Consider the following 18,228-nt stretch of genomic DNA (forward strand, 5'->3'; position numbering starts at 1 on the left):
CAAAATGCCTAGAAAACTACATGCTATTACACCATCATTTAACATTACCGCATGTCAGGTGCATGAAACATTTGCAAATTGACTTGAAACCGGTTGGCATATGCTCCAAATTGACTTGAAGTTTGAAACCGGTCGGCATACGCTACAAATTGACTTGAAACCGGTTGGCATACACTCCAAATTGACTAGAAACCGGTCGGCATATGCTCCAAATTGACTTGAAACCGGTTGGCATACACTCCAAATTGACTAGAAACCGGTCGGCATACGCTCCAAATTGACTTGAAACCGGTTGGCATACACTCCAAATTGACTTGAAACCGGTCGGCATAAGCTATTGACTTGAAACCGGTTGGCATATGCTCCAAATTGACTTGAAACCGGTTGGCATACGCGTTGTGGTTTGATCAGAACACTTACGTTTTGCCAAGGCGAAGATGAGTGGCCGAGACGCACACGGAAAGCAGTGGAAGCATAAATTCAGGCTACAGGAGTAAGGCCTACACATGAAAGTGTTTTGTAACAGATGTCTCTTTCCATTCATCAAATTGGATGCTGGAATAATTTGTTGAGTGGACAAACGTGCGCCCATAGCCTAGCTTTAATGAAGTGATTGAAGTGATTGTTAGACATCATGACTGGTTGTGTTTATGCCACATTAAAAGGCAGTACATGTTATAGGTGATATGACCAATCTTTACTAAGACATCTACTTTCACCACTGGATAAGAGACAGTGGAGATTACTGAGACAATGGGCCATCTGAAGTGGTTCTATTGTTGTGTTAGGGCATCAGAGGGTCGGCTTATCAGGTCGTTTGGTCCATTGGTTGGATATCTGTTATCATCAACAGGGACGGACTGGCCAAAGGGAAATTCTGGCAAATGCCAGATGGACTGAACCAGCTAACAAATGCGCCAGTGTGGAGGACTTGAGGAAAGAAATGGGCCAGTTTGATAGAAAAGCCAGGGTCGATTTCTGTTCCCAGTTCGTCCCTGATGGGCCAGTTTGATAGAAAAGCCAGGGTCGATTTCTGTTCCCAGTCCGTCCATGATGGGCCAGTTTGATAGAAAAGCCAGGGTCGATTTCTGTTCCCAGTCAATCCCTGATTAGACGGACTCCAAGCTGAGTCAGCAGAGGCCTGGTTGATGAACTCTTTCCAGTGTGTCCTTCCTGCCTCGTTTGCTTACTACAGAAATGCTCAAATCCCCCTCATTACGACCATAAAAGTCCAACCAAAAAACGCATTTGAACACATGCAATCAGATAATAAATATCGGTAGCTACTGTAATCTAACATACCTACGTAGTAACAACTTAGTCAACCACCATAGAATCCTTGTGGACCAACACGAACATCAACACTTTGCATTAACACACATGTATAGGGGTATCTCTGTCCTAACACACATGCATATCTCTGTCCTAACACACATGCATAGGGGTATCTCTGTCCTAACACACATGCATAGGGGTATCTCTGTCCTAAACACTATGATTACTGAAGTACCATTCTATCATGCGCGTAATAACTGATCAAATCAAATACAGTCTAGTGGCTCGATGAGGATCCAACTAATGAAAGATAATTGGCAATGTTGATGTTGATTGTAACGCTTTTGGTTACACTCGCAAAACATTTAATGAATTTCTCCTGAAATGACATTCAATTAACATGTGTGTCTCTTCTTCCTCTTACCTGAGAGAGTAAGTAGTGCAGTGTAGAAACACAGAGCGACAAAGGTCCTTCTTCCAGGAGCCTCCATTATCCTCTGAGGAGTTGTCCTCTCTGACTTGAGACTGTGACAGTAAGGGAGGGAGGTGGGAAGGAGGGGAACTGAACTGGTGGTGACAACATTTGCCAGGGAAATAAGAGGAGCCAGCCAGAAGCCCAGGCCCCTCCCAATGTTATTTGAGTGGGAGAGGTAAGCTACACCTGGCAGGCACAGGAACAACATGGCCTTTAGCATTTTAGCTAACATTTGACATAAGCCTAAACCTACCTCTCCTAAACGGCTACGTTCATTCTGTTAACCTGCTGCATCAGTTCTACTAAAAACCTGTAATGAAAAGTCAATTCTGACATAAGCTGTATACTATCTAGTCGAAATGTAATGTAAATGTATCCTTGCATTTCACTAATGGTGATGGTCACAGGCACAAGCATACATTTACATTACATTTTGGTAATTTAGCAGACACTCTTCTCTAGCACGACTAAGTCAGGTGAGACAAACATATACTACAGTCATTGCAAGTGAAACCTTCCACAAAAAAAGTAGCTGTTATCAAAATCCGTGCTATTAAAAGACAAATGTGAGTGTTAGTTTAGATATGGGCTTAGCGACACAGAGAAAGAGAGGTATGAGTATAATGGAATAGAGAGGGTAGCTAAAGGTTGAGAATGTCATTTAGGTGGTAAAGACATGTCAATGTAGACAAGGGAAGGACAATACAGCCAGCAAGCACAGACTGTCACAGGCAGACTCATAGGCAGTCACATTTATACTCTCTGAAATATCAAATGAGCGACTATATATATATATATATATATATATATATATATATATATATATATATAGAGAGAGAGAGAGAGAGAGAGAGAGATAATAAATGTATCTGTATTTCACACAGTTGAACTGTGCAATACTGTTTCTCCTTACACTAACGATAACTACGCGACTAAAACAGGCCAATCATTTCCTTCAAAAAGGTTTTAGTGCAGGTCTCCATGTCATGTAAAAGGACACTGACATTTACAGACAGTGTCAACGTGTTTCACTGTGGAGTCGCTGAGTGGCAGCGCTATCGCGACAACTGAATGTAGTGAAGTGGATGTGGTGAAACGTTCGAAGATCACATGACCATCACCATGATGAAATGTGGAGCAACAGCAATACAATGAAACAAACCATCACCATGATGAAATGTGGAGCAACAGCAATACAATGAAACAAACCATCACCATGATGAAATGTGGAGCAACAGCAATACAATGAAACAAACCATCACCATGATGAAATGTGGAGCAACAGCAATACAATGAAACAAACCATCACCATGATGAAATGTGGAGCAACAGCAATACAATGAAACAAACCATCACCATGATGAAATGTGGAGCAACAGCAATACAATGAAACAAACCATCACCATGATGAAATGTGGAGCAACAGCAATACAATGAAACAAACCATTACCATGATGAAATGTGGAGCAACAGCAATACAATGAAACAAACCATTACCATGATGAAATGTGGAGCAACAGCAATACAATGAAACAAACCATTACCATGATGAAATGTGGAGCAACAGCAATACAATGAAACAAACCATCACCATGATGAAATGTGGAGCAACAGCAATACAATGAAACAAACCATTACCATGATGAAATGTGGAGCAACAGCAATACAATGAAACAAACCATTACCATGATGAAATGTGGAGCAACAGCAATACAATGAAACAAACCATCACCATGATGAAATGTGGAGCAACAGCAATACAATGAAACAAACCATCACCATGATGAAATGTGGAGCAACAGCAATACAATGAAACAAACCATCACCATGATGAAATGTGGAGCAACAGCAATACAATGAAACAAACCATCACCATGATGAAATGTGGAGCAACAGCAATACAATGAAACAAACCATCACCATGATGAAATGTGGAGCAACAGCAATACAATGAAACAAACCATCACCATGATGAAATGTGGAGCAACAGCAATACAATGAAACAAACCATCACCATGATGAAATGTGGAGCAACAGCAATACAATGAAACAAACCATCACCATGATGAAATGTGGAGCAACAGCAATACAATGAAACAAACCATCACCATGATGAAATGTGGAGCAACAGCAATACAATGAAACAAACCATCACCATGATGAAATGTGGAGCAACAGCAATACAATGAAACAAACCATCACCATGATGAAATGTGGAGCAACAGCAATACAATGAAACAAACCATTCACTGATGTAGCTATACTATCTATTTACATACATATTATAAGTTAATTCATGAAGATCCAAAATGGATATCTAAGCTACAAATAAATTAAACCATCCCAGTGTAAATGCTAGCTGTCTCACTTTGCAGCTCAAAATGGTCTGTAAGCATTGATAATATGTGTGGATGAATGCCCTATTCTATTCTAATCAAATCAAACTTCATTTATATAGCACATTTGTTAAAGAGGATGCATTTCAAGTGCTTAACAAATAAAACACATCTCCCTACTAAGGTAGGTAAGAAAGCACCCCCCCCCCCCCTCGCACCCCTGCTAACCCCCCCCCCCCCCCCCCCCCCCCCCCCCCCCACACACACACACACACAAAAAAAGATACTTTATTGAGAAAAAATGTATTTACTATGTGTTGTTGTCCCACCTAGTTATCTAAAGATGAATGCACTAAGTGTAAGTCACTCTGGATAAGAATAACATGTAAATGTTCATTTAAGGCAACCACATATCACAGTAATTGCAAGTAAAATCTTCACACAACAAAGCAGCTGTCAACTAAATCAGTGCTAGAAAAATACACATGTGAATGTGAGCTTAGATACAGCCTGAGAGACACAGAGAGATATAGATATGAATGTCATGAAATAGAGATGGTGAAGGTCAAGATTGTCATTTAGGGATGCTGTAGTATCATGCTCCTCCTCTTCGGGTGCTCCTCCCCCTATCCCCAGTAAGCCTGCAACTTTTGCATGATCCTCTAGATGGACACCTTGTATGGTTATTCTTTAGCTAAAGTCCTTGAGAGACGAACACTCTGGTTATAGATTCAGAATACAGGTTTGAATTCATATAGAAGAAACAATATTGTTTAATTTGACACCACAGGAGGATGGGGAGGATTGGCTTGTGGTAAAGGCTGGAGCGGAATCAGTGGAATGGTATCAAAGATATCAAGCACATGGTTTCCATGGTTTCCGGGTCTTTGATGCCGTTCTATTTGCTCCATTCCAGCCATTATTATGAGTCGTTCTCCCCTCAGCAGCCTCCACGTTGATACATTCTCTGCTTTTTCCATTATACCTGAGTGGATAATGTATGAGGATGACTGTTATGACATCATGAAGAGGTCGAGTAGCTGAATTCACAAAGTGTCTCCTCCCCCCGTCCAGGTAATCTTATTCATTATCATCTAAATTTAAAGGCAAAACTGACGGTATATCATCCATGCTGCTTGGAGACGCTTTATAAATACGGGCCCACCGGCTGTATATATGGCTTATAATCACACTCTGAGATCTTGGTCAGTTGTTACCCAACGGCTGGCTTATAATCACACTCTGAGATCTTGGTCAGTTGTAACCCAACGGCTGGTTTATAATCACACTCTGAGATCTTGGTCAGTTGTAACCCAACGGCTGGTTTATAATCACACTCTGAGATCTTGGTCAGTTGTTACCCAACGGCTGGCTTATAATCACACTCTGAGATCTTCGTCAGTTGTTACCCAACGGCTGGCTTATAATCACACTCTGAGATCTTGGGCAGTTGTTACCCAACGGCTGGCTTATAATCACACTCTGAGATCTTGGTCTGTTGTTACCCAACGGCTGGCTTATAATCACACTCTGAGATCTTCGTCAGTTGTTACCCAACGGCTGGCTTATAATCACACTCTGAGATCTTGGTCTGTTGTTACCCAACAGCTGGCTTATAATCACACTCTGAGATCTTGGTCTGTTGTTACCCAACGGTTGGGATATGATCACACTCTGAGATCTTGGTCTGGTGTTACCCAACAGTTGGGATATGATCACACTCTGAGATATTGGTATGTTGTTACCCACCGGTTGGGTTATGATCACACTCTGAGATCTTGGTCTGTTGTTATCCAATGGTTAGGTTATGATCACACTTTGGGGCCTTGGTCTGTTGTTACCCAACGGCAGGCTTATGATCACACTCTGAGATCTTGGTCTGTTGTTACCCAACGGTTGGGCTATGATCACACTCTGGGGCCTTGGTCTGTTGTTATCCAATGGTTGGGTTATGATCACACTCTGGGGCCTTGGTCTGTTGTTATCCAATGGTTGGGCTATGATCACACTCTGGGGCCTTGGTCTGTTGTTATCCAATGGTTGGGCTATGATCACTCTCTGGGGCCTTGGTCTGTTGTTATCCAATGGTTAGGTTATGATCACACTCTCGGGCCTTGGTCTGCCAGCCTTTACTGGAAGGTTTTGTCCCAAATGGGACACTATTCCCTACATCAAGCACTTTCACCAGAGCCCTATGGGAGCCCTATGGTCAAAAGTAGTGCGGGATGCACTACTACTACTACTACATTGGGGATGCAGGCTAAGTGTCTCTCATATGATCTGACTAGGTCTGTCTCACCAAAGGAAACCAAGCTAAGTCTGAGACAGTTAGGGGGAGGTGTCGGGAGGCCCATGGCTGGTGCTTATGGTGCCCTCCTAGTACACACACACACACACACACACACACACACACACACACACACACACACACACACACACACACACACACACACACACACACACACACACACACACACACACACACACACACACACAAAACATACACAAGATTTTGTTGAGAAACAGATCTGGGAAAGGGCACCCAAAAATTTCTGCAGCATTTGAAGGTCCCCAAGAACACAATGGCCTCGATCATTCCTAAATGGAAGAAGTTTGGAACCACCAAGACTCTTTCTAGAGCTGGCCGCCCGGCCAAACTGAGCAATCGGGGGAGAAGGGCCTCGGTCAGGGAGGTGACCAAGAACCCGATGGTCACTCTGACAGAGCTCCAGAGTTCCTCTGTGGAGATGGGAGAACCTTCCAGAAGGACAACCATCTCTGCAGCACTCCACCAATCAGGTCTTTATGGTAGTGGCCAGACGGAAGCCACTCCCCAGTAAAAGGCACATGACAGCCTGCTTGGAGTTTGCCAAAAGGCACCTAAAGAGTCTCAGCCCATGAGAAACAAGATTCTCTGGTCTGATGAAACCAAAATGGAACTTTTAGGCCTGAATGCCAAGCGTCACATCTGGAAGAAGCCTGGCATCACCCCTATGGTGAAGCAGACTATGTTTTCTGTGCCAATAAAGCCTTTAAATTGAATTGAATTGAATAGACTAGTCAGGATTGAAGGAAAGATAAACAGAGCAAAGTACAGATAGATCCTTAATGAAAACTTGCTCAAGAGAGCTCAGGACCTCAGACTGTGGCGAAGGTTCACCTTCCAACAGGACAACGACCATAAGCACACAGCCAAGACAACGTCTGAGTGGCTTCGGAACAAGTCTGTGAATGTCCTTGAGTGGCCCAGCCTGAGCCCTGACTTGAACCTGATCTAACATCTCTGGAGAGACCTGAAAATAGCTGTGCAGCGACGTTCCCCATCCAACTTGACAGAGCTTGAGAGGATCTGCAGAGAAGAATGGGAGATACTCCCCAAATACAGGTGTGTCAAGCTTGTAGAGTCATACCCAAGAAGACTTAAGTCTGTAATCGCTGCCAGCGGTGCTTCAACAAAGTACTGAGTAAAGGGTCTGAATACTTATGTAAATGTGCTATTATAATTATTTATTTATTTATAAATTTGCAAACATTTGAATAAAATAATTGTATCCATTTTAGAATAAGGTTGTAACGTAACAAAATGTGTGTCTGCTGCCTGCCACACTAACCTCACTGAGTCAGACTACACTCTGATAGACAGACAGGCCTCCAGCTCAGCTGCAGGCACTCAACTCCAGGCACTGACGCAGGCAGGCAGCACATAAGTACACATCAAGGCCACCCTGAAGGGAGGAGAGAGAGAGAAATAGAGACAGACAGAAAGAGAGAGAGATAGAGAGAGAGAGAGACAGAGACAGAGACAGAGACAGAGACAGAGAGACAGAGAGAGAGACAGAGAGAGAGAGAGACAGAGAGAGAGAGAGAGAGAGAGAGCCCTGAGCCTTGTGTGGAGGAAGGCAAGGCAAAACCTCTTCCTGAGGGGCCCTTACAGTGAGATGGGGTGTCAGTGGTGCGCTGCACAGATCCTCCTGTAAACTAAAGCACCCATTCATTTTACTCTCTCAACCCAAATGAGGTTCTAGGGTTAACGACCCCCCAATTGCAAGTTTAATTTCCTACCAAACTTAATTGTGTGAATGGACACAGACTAACACACGCAAACAAACACACACATTATGTTCTTCTATCCTTGTATTGTAAGAATTTCCATTCAAAATCTGATTTTCCTTAACCCCTAACCCTAACCCCTAACCCCTAACCCCTAACGCTAACCCTAACCCCTAACCCCAAACCCTAACCCCTAACCCCTAACGCTAACCCCTAACCCCTAATGCTAACCCCTAACCCTAAACCTAATCCTAACCCATATCCCTAACCCTAACTCCTAACCCTAACCTTAACCCCTAACCCCTAACCCTAACTCCTAACCCTAACCTTAACCCCTAACCCTAACCCTAACCCCTAACCCCTAACCCTAACCCATAATCCTAACCCCTAACTCTAACCCTAACTCCTAACCCTAACGCTAACTCCTAACCCTAAACCTAACCCCTAACCCTCACCTCAACCTGTAACCCTAACCCCTAACCCTCACCTCAACCTGTAACCCTAACCCCTAACCCTAACCCTAACCCTAACTCCTAACCCTCACCTCAACCTGTAACCCTAACCCCTAGCCCTCACCTCAACCTGTAACCCTAACCCTAACCCTAACCCTAACCCTAACCCTAACCCTAACTCCTAACCCTAACCCTAACCCCTAACCCTCACCTCAACCTGTAACGCTAACCCTAACTCCTAACCCTAACCCCTAACCCTCACCTCAACCTGTAACCCTAACCCTAACTCCTAACCCTAACCACTAACCCTCACCTCAACCTGTAACCCTAACCCCTAACCTTCACCTCAACCTGTAACCCTAACCCTAACCCTCACCTCAACCTGTAACCCTAACCCCTAACCCTCACCTCAACCTGTAACCCTAACCCTAACTCCTAACCCTAACCCTAACCCTAACCCTAACCCTCATCTCAACCTGTAACCCTAACCCTAACTCCTAACCCTAACCCTAACCCTAACCCCTAACCCTCACCTCAACCTGTAACCCTAACCCAAATCCTGAACCTTTCTCACACTTATGTTGGAGGCTTTCTGTAAGAGGATGTCTTGATTTCAATGACACCCATAAAATGGCCAAAAGATATTGGAGTAAGCTAAACCCAATGTCTACATAGAGAGATACAGTGGACTTTGTGTGAGACAGAGAGAGAAGGAGTGGAGTAGGGAGAGAGAGAGAGGGTGCTCGTGTTTCTATGCTAGAGAAAAGGGGCGGAGATGTCTACATAGCCTCTGAGCGATATCATTGGGCGGCACACTTTCATTCATCAAGAGGTGATTTATAACAGTGGGAAAGAGTTGAGTGCTGGACACACGATGCAAGACACAGCATGTGTATGTGTGTGTGGGCGTGTACCTGCCTACATGAATATCATTCCTCTGCAGCTGTTTAGGGACAAACTTCCGGACCCCTCAAACTTTGAACCACCTAGCGACCCTCTGTATGGCTCCATATCTCACGCTCCTGCACCTCAGAACCAAAATGCTTAACTAATGTGAACATTAGCACTTTGGCTATGTGAGAATACATCAGCATTATTCACTGCTCACTCACACTTGGTGTGTGTGTGTGTGTGTGTGCGTGTGTTTGTGTGTGTGTGTGTGTGTGTCTGTGTGTGTGTCTGTGTGCATGCATGTGTGTGTGTTTCTTCGTGACTACCACATGTGTGTGTGTCTGTGTCTGTGTGCATGCATGTGTGCGTGTTTCTTCGTGACTACTACATGTGTGTGTGTGTGTGTGTGTGTGTGTGTTCGTGTTAATACAGGGTTAGTGTGCAGCAGCAATGGCGTCTGCACTGCATACGAGCCTCGCCCCTTTAACACATTCCACGTTCCCTCAGCTATCTTGCCCACGCACTCACCATGTGACCTACGACCGGGCCAATGACAGGAAGTAGAGGATGTCAAATCCTGCTCCCAAATAACTCAGATTCTCTTCTGTTCTCATCCACAGTACTGAACCACAGTACTGAGTCTCAGCTTGACTTTCTCACATCTAGCACTCCCTCAATACAATATATTGTCTGTCAGAAATATACACAACTACTGCATGTCATTAGGACCATGTTGTTTGGTGTAGTGGCCTTTTATGTACAGTCATTTATTATATATTATTAATACAATACACCCTTATCATGATGTCATGGTTTTCCTTCCACAGACATTGAGGAATAATCACTTTTCCTGCACTATCACATAGAAATTGTCGTACTAGATAAGCCGACTTGTTATAGGCTCACAAGTCAGTGCTTTATTTCTTTTGACCCAACTAAAAGGCTGTGAAGGCAGAAAGGGGCTCTGAGAGGAGACAGAGGGTGAGGTGAAGGGTTCTGAGAGGAGACAGAGGGTAGAGTGAAGGGGTTCCTATGAGGAGACAGAGGGTGAGGTGAAGGGTTCTGAGAGGAGTCAGAGGGTAGAGTGAAGGGGTTCCTATGAGGAGACAGAGGGTGGAGTGAAGGGTTCTGAGAGGAGACAGAGGGTGGAGTGAAGGGTTCTGAGTGGAGACAGCAGGTGGAGTGAAGGGTTCTGAGAGGAGACAGAGGGTGGAGTGAAGGGTTCTGAGAGGAGACAGATGGTGGAGTGAAGGGTTCTGAAAGGAGACAGAGGGTGGAGTGAAGGGTTCTGAAAGGAGACAGAGGGTAGAGTGAAGGGTTCTGAGTGGAGACAGCAGGTGGAGTGAAGGGTTCTGAGAGGAGACAGAGGGTAGAGTGAAGGGTTCTGAGAGGAGACAGATGGTGGAGTGAAGGGTTCTCAGAGGAGACAGAGGGTGGAGTGAAGGGTTCTGAGTGGAGACAGAGGGTAGAATGAAGGGTTCTGAGAGGAGACAGATGGTGGAGTGAAGGGTTCTCAGAGGAGACAGAGGGTGGAGTGAAGGGTTCTGAGTGGAGACAGAGGGTAGAATGAAGGGTTCTGAGTGGAGTCAGAGGGTGGAATGAAGGGTTCTGAGTGGAGACAGCAGGTGGAGTGAAGGGTTCTGAGTGGAGACAGAGGGTGGAGTGAAGGGTTCTGAGTGGAGACAGAGGGTAGGTAGAGTGGTTTCTGAGAGGAGATAGAGGGTAGAGTGAAGGGTTCTGAGTGGAGACAGAGGGTAAGTAGAGTGAAGGGTTCTGAGAGGAGACAGAGGGTAGAGTGAAGGGTTCTGAGTGGAGACAGAGGGTAGGTAGAGTGAAGAGTTCTGAGAGGAGACAGAGGGTAGAGTGAAGGGTTCTGAGTGGAGACAGAGGGTAGGTAGAGTGAAGGCTTCTGAGAGGAGACAGAGGGTAGGTAGAGTGAAGGGTTCTGAGAGGAGACAGAGGGTGAAGTGAAGGGTTCTGAGAGGAGACAGAGGGTAGGTAGAGTGAAGGGTTCTGAGAGGAGACAGAGGGTAGAATGAAGGGTTCTGAGTGGCGACAGAGGGTAGAGTGAAGGGTTCTGAGAGGAGACAGATGGTGTAGTGAAGGTTTCTGAGAGGAGACAGAGGGTAGAGTGAAGCGTTAAACACCCGTGTTATTAGTCTGGTTTGGCCAGTGCTACACTCCCTACGGTGACAGCAACTCTGGACAGAGAAGAGCGGCGACACTACCTAGGCCTTCACTCTACTACACATGCACACACACTGATTTGGTGAACGTCTGGCGTTGTCCCTGTGCTGGAAATGGACACTGTGAGAAAGAATGAGATAGTTCCCTTGAAAATAAGTATATAAAGAAACAAAACACATTATACAACAGGTGGTGGGCCTCAGCCTTGGTCACCTACATCTCCTTAGAGACACTCTGTCGGATGGCTGCTGCGAAGATTATGTAACACACACACACTCACACATGCTCTCTCTCTCATTTTCTCTCTCTCATTCCCTCTCTCTCTCATTCTCTCTCTCTCTCATTCTCTCTCTCTCTCTCTCTCTCTCTCTCTCTCTCTCTCTCTCTTTTTCTCTCTCTCTCTCTCTCTCTTTTTCTCTCTTTCTCTCTCTCTCTCTCTCTAGCTCTCATTCTGTATCTCTCCCCCACACACAACCCATCATCTCATAACCCCCACTGTAGTGAGGTCATACACCACCAGAAGTGTGAGGCAAAACAGGCTGTGTCAACAGTGGTGTTACAAGCAAGTCCTTAGTGCAGCCATTTCCCTATTAATATAGAATAAACATACATAGTATAGAATGCATTCACAGAAACACACACACAGTTTATTTGTTGTACACAGTTTAGCAGATGTTATAGCAGGTGAAGCAAAATGCGAACACACACAATATATGCCCATACACACATCCACTCACACAGATAACTCGGGTCTCCCTCACGTGGCTCTACCCTGGTCTCCTCAGAAGACAGGGCCCGACAGTGAAAGGAACGTGTTGTTGGGAAACACACAGGTGGTCCAGGCCAAGTTTTCACTGGGATGATGTAATGCAAAGAAAGGTTTTTCCAGCTATGCAGTGGCCCATACAGATTGGAGCATTAGCCGCCCGCCAGACTGAAGGCTACGTCCTCAATGGCACCCTGTTCCCTACATAGTCCATTACACCAATAGGGCTCTGGTCAAAAGGAGTGCACTATATAGGGAATAGGATACCATTTGGGACCCATCCTGAGACAGCCAGAAGTCATTTGGCTCAGGCCTAACTGCTCTGTCACCAAACTATTCAGCAAGACAAGCCAGATGGGATTGGTTTTGTCTCTACAACCACACAGACATACTGTAGACACACAGACAGTTTGACAGACGCATATACACGCATGAACACACAAATGCTCACACACACACAATATGCATGTACACATATACGTACAGATGGAGGATCTTAATTTGATCACCCTGTCGCAGGAGAACTTAAAACCTGTAGTGTATTTGAGGTTTAAAAATGCTTAAGTTTTTCCACTTTGAAAATAGACTTTCCCTGACAAAAAAATGTATCAACTCCTACAAAAATGTCCATTAATTATAATCCACATAATAATTCACATTCCCTGTTCCTTCGCGCTCTCCGTAGCCGATGTGAGTAACACCTTTAAACATTCACAAGGCCGCAGAGTCAGACGAATTACCAGGACGTGTACTCCTAGCATGCACTGACCAACTGGCAAATGTTCTCACTGACATCTTCAACCTGTCCCTGACCCAGTCTGTAATACCAACATGTTTCAAGCAGACCACCATAGTCCCTGTGACAATAACACCAAGGAAACCTGCCTAAATGACTACCGACCTGTAGCACTGAAAGTGCATTGAAAGGCTGGTCATGACTCACATCAACAACATTATCCTAGAAACCCTAGCCCCACTTAATTTGCATAGCGCCCAACAGATCCACAGAGGATGCAATCTCTACTGCACTCCACACTGCCTTTTCCCACCTGGACAAAAATGCTATTCATTGACTACAGCTCAGCGTTGACCACCATAGTGTCCTCAAAAGCTCATCACTAAGCTAAGGACCCTGGGACTAAACACCTCCATCTGCAACTGGATTCTGGACACTCTGAAGGCCGCCCCCAGGTGGTGTGGGTAGGTAACAACACATCTGCCACGCTGAGCCTCAACACGGGGGCCCCTCAGGAGTGCGTGCTCAGGCCCCTCCCATGACTGCATGGCCAGGCACGACTCCGACACCATCATTAAGTTTGCAGTCGACACAACAGTGGTAGGCCTGATCACCAACAACAATGAGACAGCCTATAGGGAGGAGGTCAGAGACCTGGTCGTGTGGTGCAAGGATAACAACTCCTCCCTCAACATGATCAAGACAAAGGAGATGATCGTGGACTTCAGGAAATGGAGGGCCGAGCACGCCCCCATTCTCACTGACGGGGCTGTAGTTGAACAGGTTGAGAGCTTCAAGTTCCTTGGTGTCCACATCACCAATGAACTGTCATGGTCCTAACATACCAAGACAGTTGTGAAGAGGGCACGAGAACGCCTATTCCCCCTCAGGATACTGTAAAGATTTGACATTCTCAGATCCTCAAAAAGTTCTACAGCTGTACCATCGAGAGCATCCTGACTGTTTGCATCACCACCTGGTATGGCAACTGCTCGGCCTCCGACCGCAAGGCACCACAGAGCGTAGTGCGTACGGCCAAATACATCACCGGGGCCAAGCTTCCTGCCATCCAGGACCTCTATGCCAGGCGGTGTCAGAGGAAGGCCCTAAAAATGTCCAAAGACTGCAGCCACATTAGTCACAGACTGTTCTCTCTGCTACCGTAAGGTAAACGGTACCAGCATGCCAAGTCTAGGTCCAAAAGGCTTCTTAACAGCTTCTACCCCAAGCCATAAGACTCCTGAACAGCTAACCAAATGGCTACCTAGACTATTTGCAACAGTCTTGAAGGAGTTCCCACATATGCTGAGCACTTGTTGCCTGCTTTTCCTTCACTCTGCGGTCAAACTCATCCCCAACCATCTAAATTGGGTTGAGGTCATGTGATTGTGGAGGCCAGGTCATCTGATGCAGCACTCCATCAAACCCTTGAGACACCCTTGAGTGTCTCCAAACTTTTGAGTGGTACTGTACATATTACCTCAATTACCTCAACTAACTTGTGCACATTGACTCTGTACCAGCACCTCCTGTTTATACAGTGCATTCGGAAAGTATTCAGACCCCTTGACTTCTTCCACATGTTGTTACGTTACAGCCTCATTCTAAAATGGATTAAATCCTTTTCCCCCATCATCAATCTACACACAATACCCCATAACGACAAAGCAAAAAATGTTTCAGACATTTTTGCAAATGTATTTTTTTTTAAATACTGAAATATCACATTTACATACTGTAAGTATTCAGACCATTTACTCAGTACTTTGTTGAAGCACCATTGGCAACGATTACATCCTTGAGTCTTCTTGGGTATGAGGCGGCAGGGTAGCCTAGTGGTTAGAGCGTTGGACTAGCAACCGGAAGGTTGCAAGTTCAAACCCCTGTGCTGACCAGGTACAAATCTGTTGTTCTACCCCTGAACAGGCAGTTAACCCACTGTCATTGAAAATAAGAATTTGTTCTTAACTGACTTACCTAGTTAAATAAAGGTAAAATTTTTAAAAATGACGCTACAAGCTTGACACACCTGTATTTGTGAAGTTTCTCCCTCTGCAGATCCTCTCAAGCTCTGTCAGGTTGGATGTGGAGCGTCGCTGCTTAGCTATTTTCAGGTCTCTCTAGAGATGTTTGATCGGGTCCAAGTCCAGACTATGGCTGGGCCACTCAAGGACATTCTGAGACTTTGAGTGGCTTTGTACTTAGGATCATTATCCTGTTGGAAGGTGAACCTTCACCCTAGTCTGAGCGCTCTTGTCACAGGTTACAAGGAGTGGTGGGTCAGGCGCAGAGGGTTCGGTGATTTGTAAGATTTATTCTCCGGCACAAAACGGTCTCGCCAAATACATACAGGGCGTATAACACTGACCAGCCCAAACACAGGACAAACAGTCCGGAGAAAACAACAACGAGAACACATCCACAACCGACAGAGAACAAAATAATCCTGCACATACCTAAGTGGGCCTAACAGGCTTAAATAGACGAAAATCAAGAAACACAAAAAGGAACAGGTGCAACTAATAAGACTAAACTAACAGAAAAGGAAAAAGGGATCGGTGGCAGCTAGTAGACCGACGACCGCGACGACGACCGCCGAGCGCCGCCCGAACATGCAGGGGAGCCACCTTCGGTGGGAGTCGTGACAGCTCTGGGTTAGGGTTAGGTTTTCATCAAGGATCTCTCTGTACATTGCTCCGTTCAGTCCCTGCTGGTGAAAAACATCCCCACATGCTGCCACCACCTTGCTTCACCATAGGGATAGTGGCAGGTTTACTCCAGACATGACCCTTGGCATTCAGGCAATATAGTTCATTCTTGGTTTCATCAGACCAGAGAATCTTGTTTCTCATGGTCTGAGAGTCTTTATGTGGCTTTTGGCAAACTCCAAGCGAGCTGTCGTGGCTTTTACTGAGGAGTGGCTTCCGTCTGGCCACTCTAACATAAGGCCCTGATTGGTGGAGTGCTGCAGGGATGGTTGTCACTCTGGAAGGTTCTCGCATCTCCACAGAGGAACTCTGGAGTTCTGCCAGAGTAACCATCGGGCTCTTGGTCACCTCCCTGACCAAGGCCCTTCTCCCCCGATTGCTCAGTTTGGCCGGGCGGCCAGCTCTAGGAAGAGTCTTGGTGGTTTCAAACCTCTTCCATTTAAGAATGATGTAGGCCATTGTATTCTTTGGGACCTTCAAATGCTGCAGACATTTTTTGGAACCCTTCCCCAGATTTACCACAGGTGGAAACATCTCAGGGATGATCAATGGAAACAGGATTTAAATGGTCTCATAGCGAAGCGTCTGAATACTTATGTAAATAAGGTATGTCTGTTTTTTATTTTTCATAAATTTGCAAAAAATTCTAAAAACCTGTTTTCGCTTTGTCATTAAGGGGTATTGTGTGTTATGATGAGGGGGAAATTAATTTAATCCATTTTAGAATAAGGCTATTATGTAAAAACATTTTTAAGGGGTCTGAATACTTTCCGAATTTACTATACTCTCGTTACTGTTATTTTATGATTGTTCTTTAATTATTTGTCAATTTTTTCTTTTCTTATTTAAAAAAAAATTGGACTAATTTATTGTTTATTTAGTAAATATTTTCTTAACTCTTACTTTTTCTTAAAAGTGCATTGTTGGTTAAGTGCTTGTAAGTAAGCATTTCACTGTGAGCTCTACACTTGTATTTGGCACATGTGAGAAATAACATTTGATAGAGGTAATTATGTACATCATGCTTTGGGGCTGTTTTTCTACAAAGGGACCAGGACGACTGATCCGTGTAAAGGAAAGAATGAATGGGGCCATGTATCGTGAGATTTTGAGTGAAAACCTCCTTCCATCAGCAAGGGCATTGAAGATGAAACGTGGCTGGGTCTTTCAGCATGACAATGATCCCAAACACACCGCCCGGGCAACGAAGGAGTGGCTTCGTAAGAAGCATTTCAAGGTCCTGGAGTGGCCTAGCCAGTCTCCAGATCTCAACCCCATAGAAAATCTTTGGAGGGAGTTGAAAGTCCATGTTGCCCAGCAACAGCCCCAAAACATCACTGCTCTAGAGGAGATCTGCATGGAGGAATGGGCGAAAATACCAGCAGCAGTGTGTGAAAACCTTGTGAAGACTTACAGAAAATGTTTGACTTCTGTCATTGCCAACAAAGGGTATATAACAAAGTATTGAGATAAACTTTTGTTATTGACCAAATACTTATTTTCCACCATAATTTGCAAATAAATTCATTAAAAATCCTACAATGTGATTTTCTGGATTTTTTTTCTCATTTTGTCTGTCATAGTTGAAGTGTACCTATGATGGGGGGGGGGCAATGCAAATAGTCTAGGTAGCCATTTGATTAGTTGTTCAGGAGTCTTATGGTTTGGGGGTAGAAGCTGTTTAGGAGCCTCTTGGACCTAGACTTGGTGCTCCGGTACCGCTTGCCATGCGGTAGCAGAGAGAACAGTCTATCACTAGGTTGGCTGGAGTCTTTGACCATTTTTACGGCTTCCCTCTGACACTGCCTGGTATAGAGGTCCTGGATGGCAGGAAGCTTGGCCCCGGTGATGTACTGGGCCGTACGCACTACCCTCTGTGGTGCCTTGCGGTCGGAGGCCGAGCAGTTGGCATACCAGGCAGTGATGCAACCAGTCAGGATGCTCTCGATGGTGCAGCTGTAGAACCTTTTGAGGATCTGAGGACCATTGCCAAATATTTTCAGTTTCCTGAGGGGGAATAGGTTTTGTTGTGCCCTCTTCACATCTTTCTTGGTGTGCTTGGACCATGTTAGTTTGCTGGTGATGTGGACGCCGAGGAACTTGAAGCTCTCAACCTGCTCCACTTCAGCCCCGTCGATGAGAATGAGGGCATGCTCGGTCCTCCTTTTCCTGTAGTCCACAATCATCTCCTTTGTCTTGATCACATTGAGGGAGAGGTTGTTGTCCTCGCACCACATGACCACGTCTCTGACCTCCTCCCTATAGGCTGTCTCATCGCTGTCGGTGATCAGGCCTACCACTGTTGTGTCATCAGCAAACTTAATGATGGTGTTGGAGTCGTGCCTGGCCGTG

General features: G+C 45.2%; 1 protein-coding gene across 2 annotated transcripts in view; it reads right to left on the reverse strand.

Annotated features, from left to right (window-relative positions):
- LOC110496644 (HEPACAM family member 2) overlaps positions 1-18,228 on the reverse strand; it is a 52,777-nt gene that overhangs the window by 16,803 nt on the left and 17,746 nt on the right. Inside the window, exon 2 of one of the 2 annotated variants that reach the window (XM_036953420.1) lies at positions 1,700-1,800. The exons of the other annotated variant lie outside the window; for it this stretch is intronic. Within the exon in view, the coding sequence (XP_036809315.1) occupies positions 1,700-1,800 (101 nt within the window). The remainder of the gene's footprint in view (positions 1-1,699; positions 1,801-18,228) is intronic. 2 annotated transcript variants of the gene reach the window in all.

This window comes from Oncorhynchus mykiss, chromosome 18 (assembly GCF_013265735.2).
Source record: "Oncorhynchus mykiss isolate Arlee chromosome 18, USDA_OmykA_1.1, whole genome shotgun sequence".
NCBI lineage: Eukaryota > Metazoa > Chordata > Actinopteri > Salmoniformes > Salmonidae > Oncorhynchus > Oncorhynchus mykiss.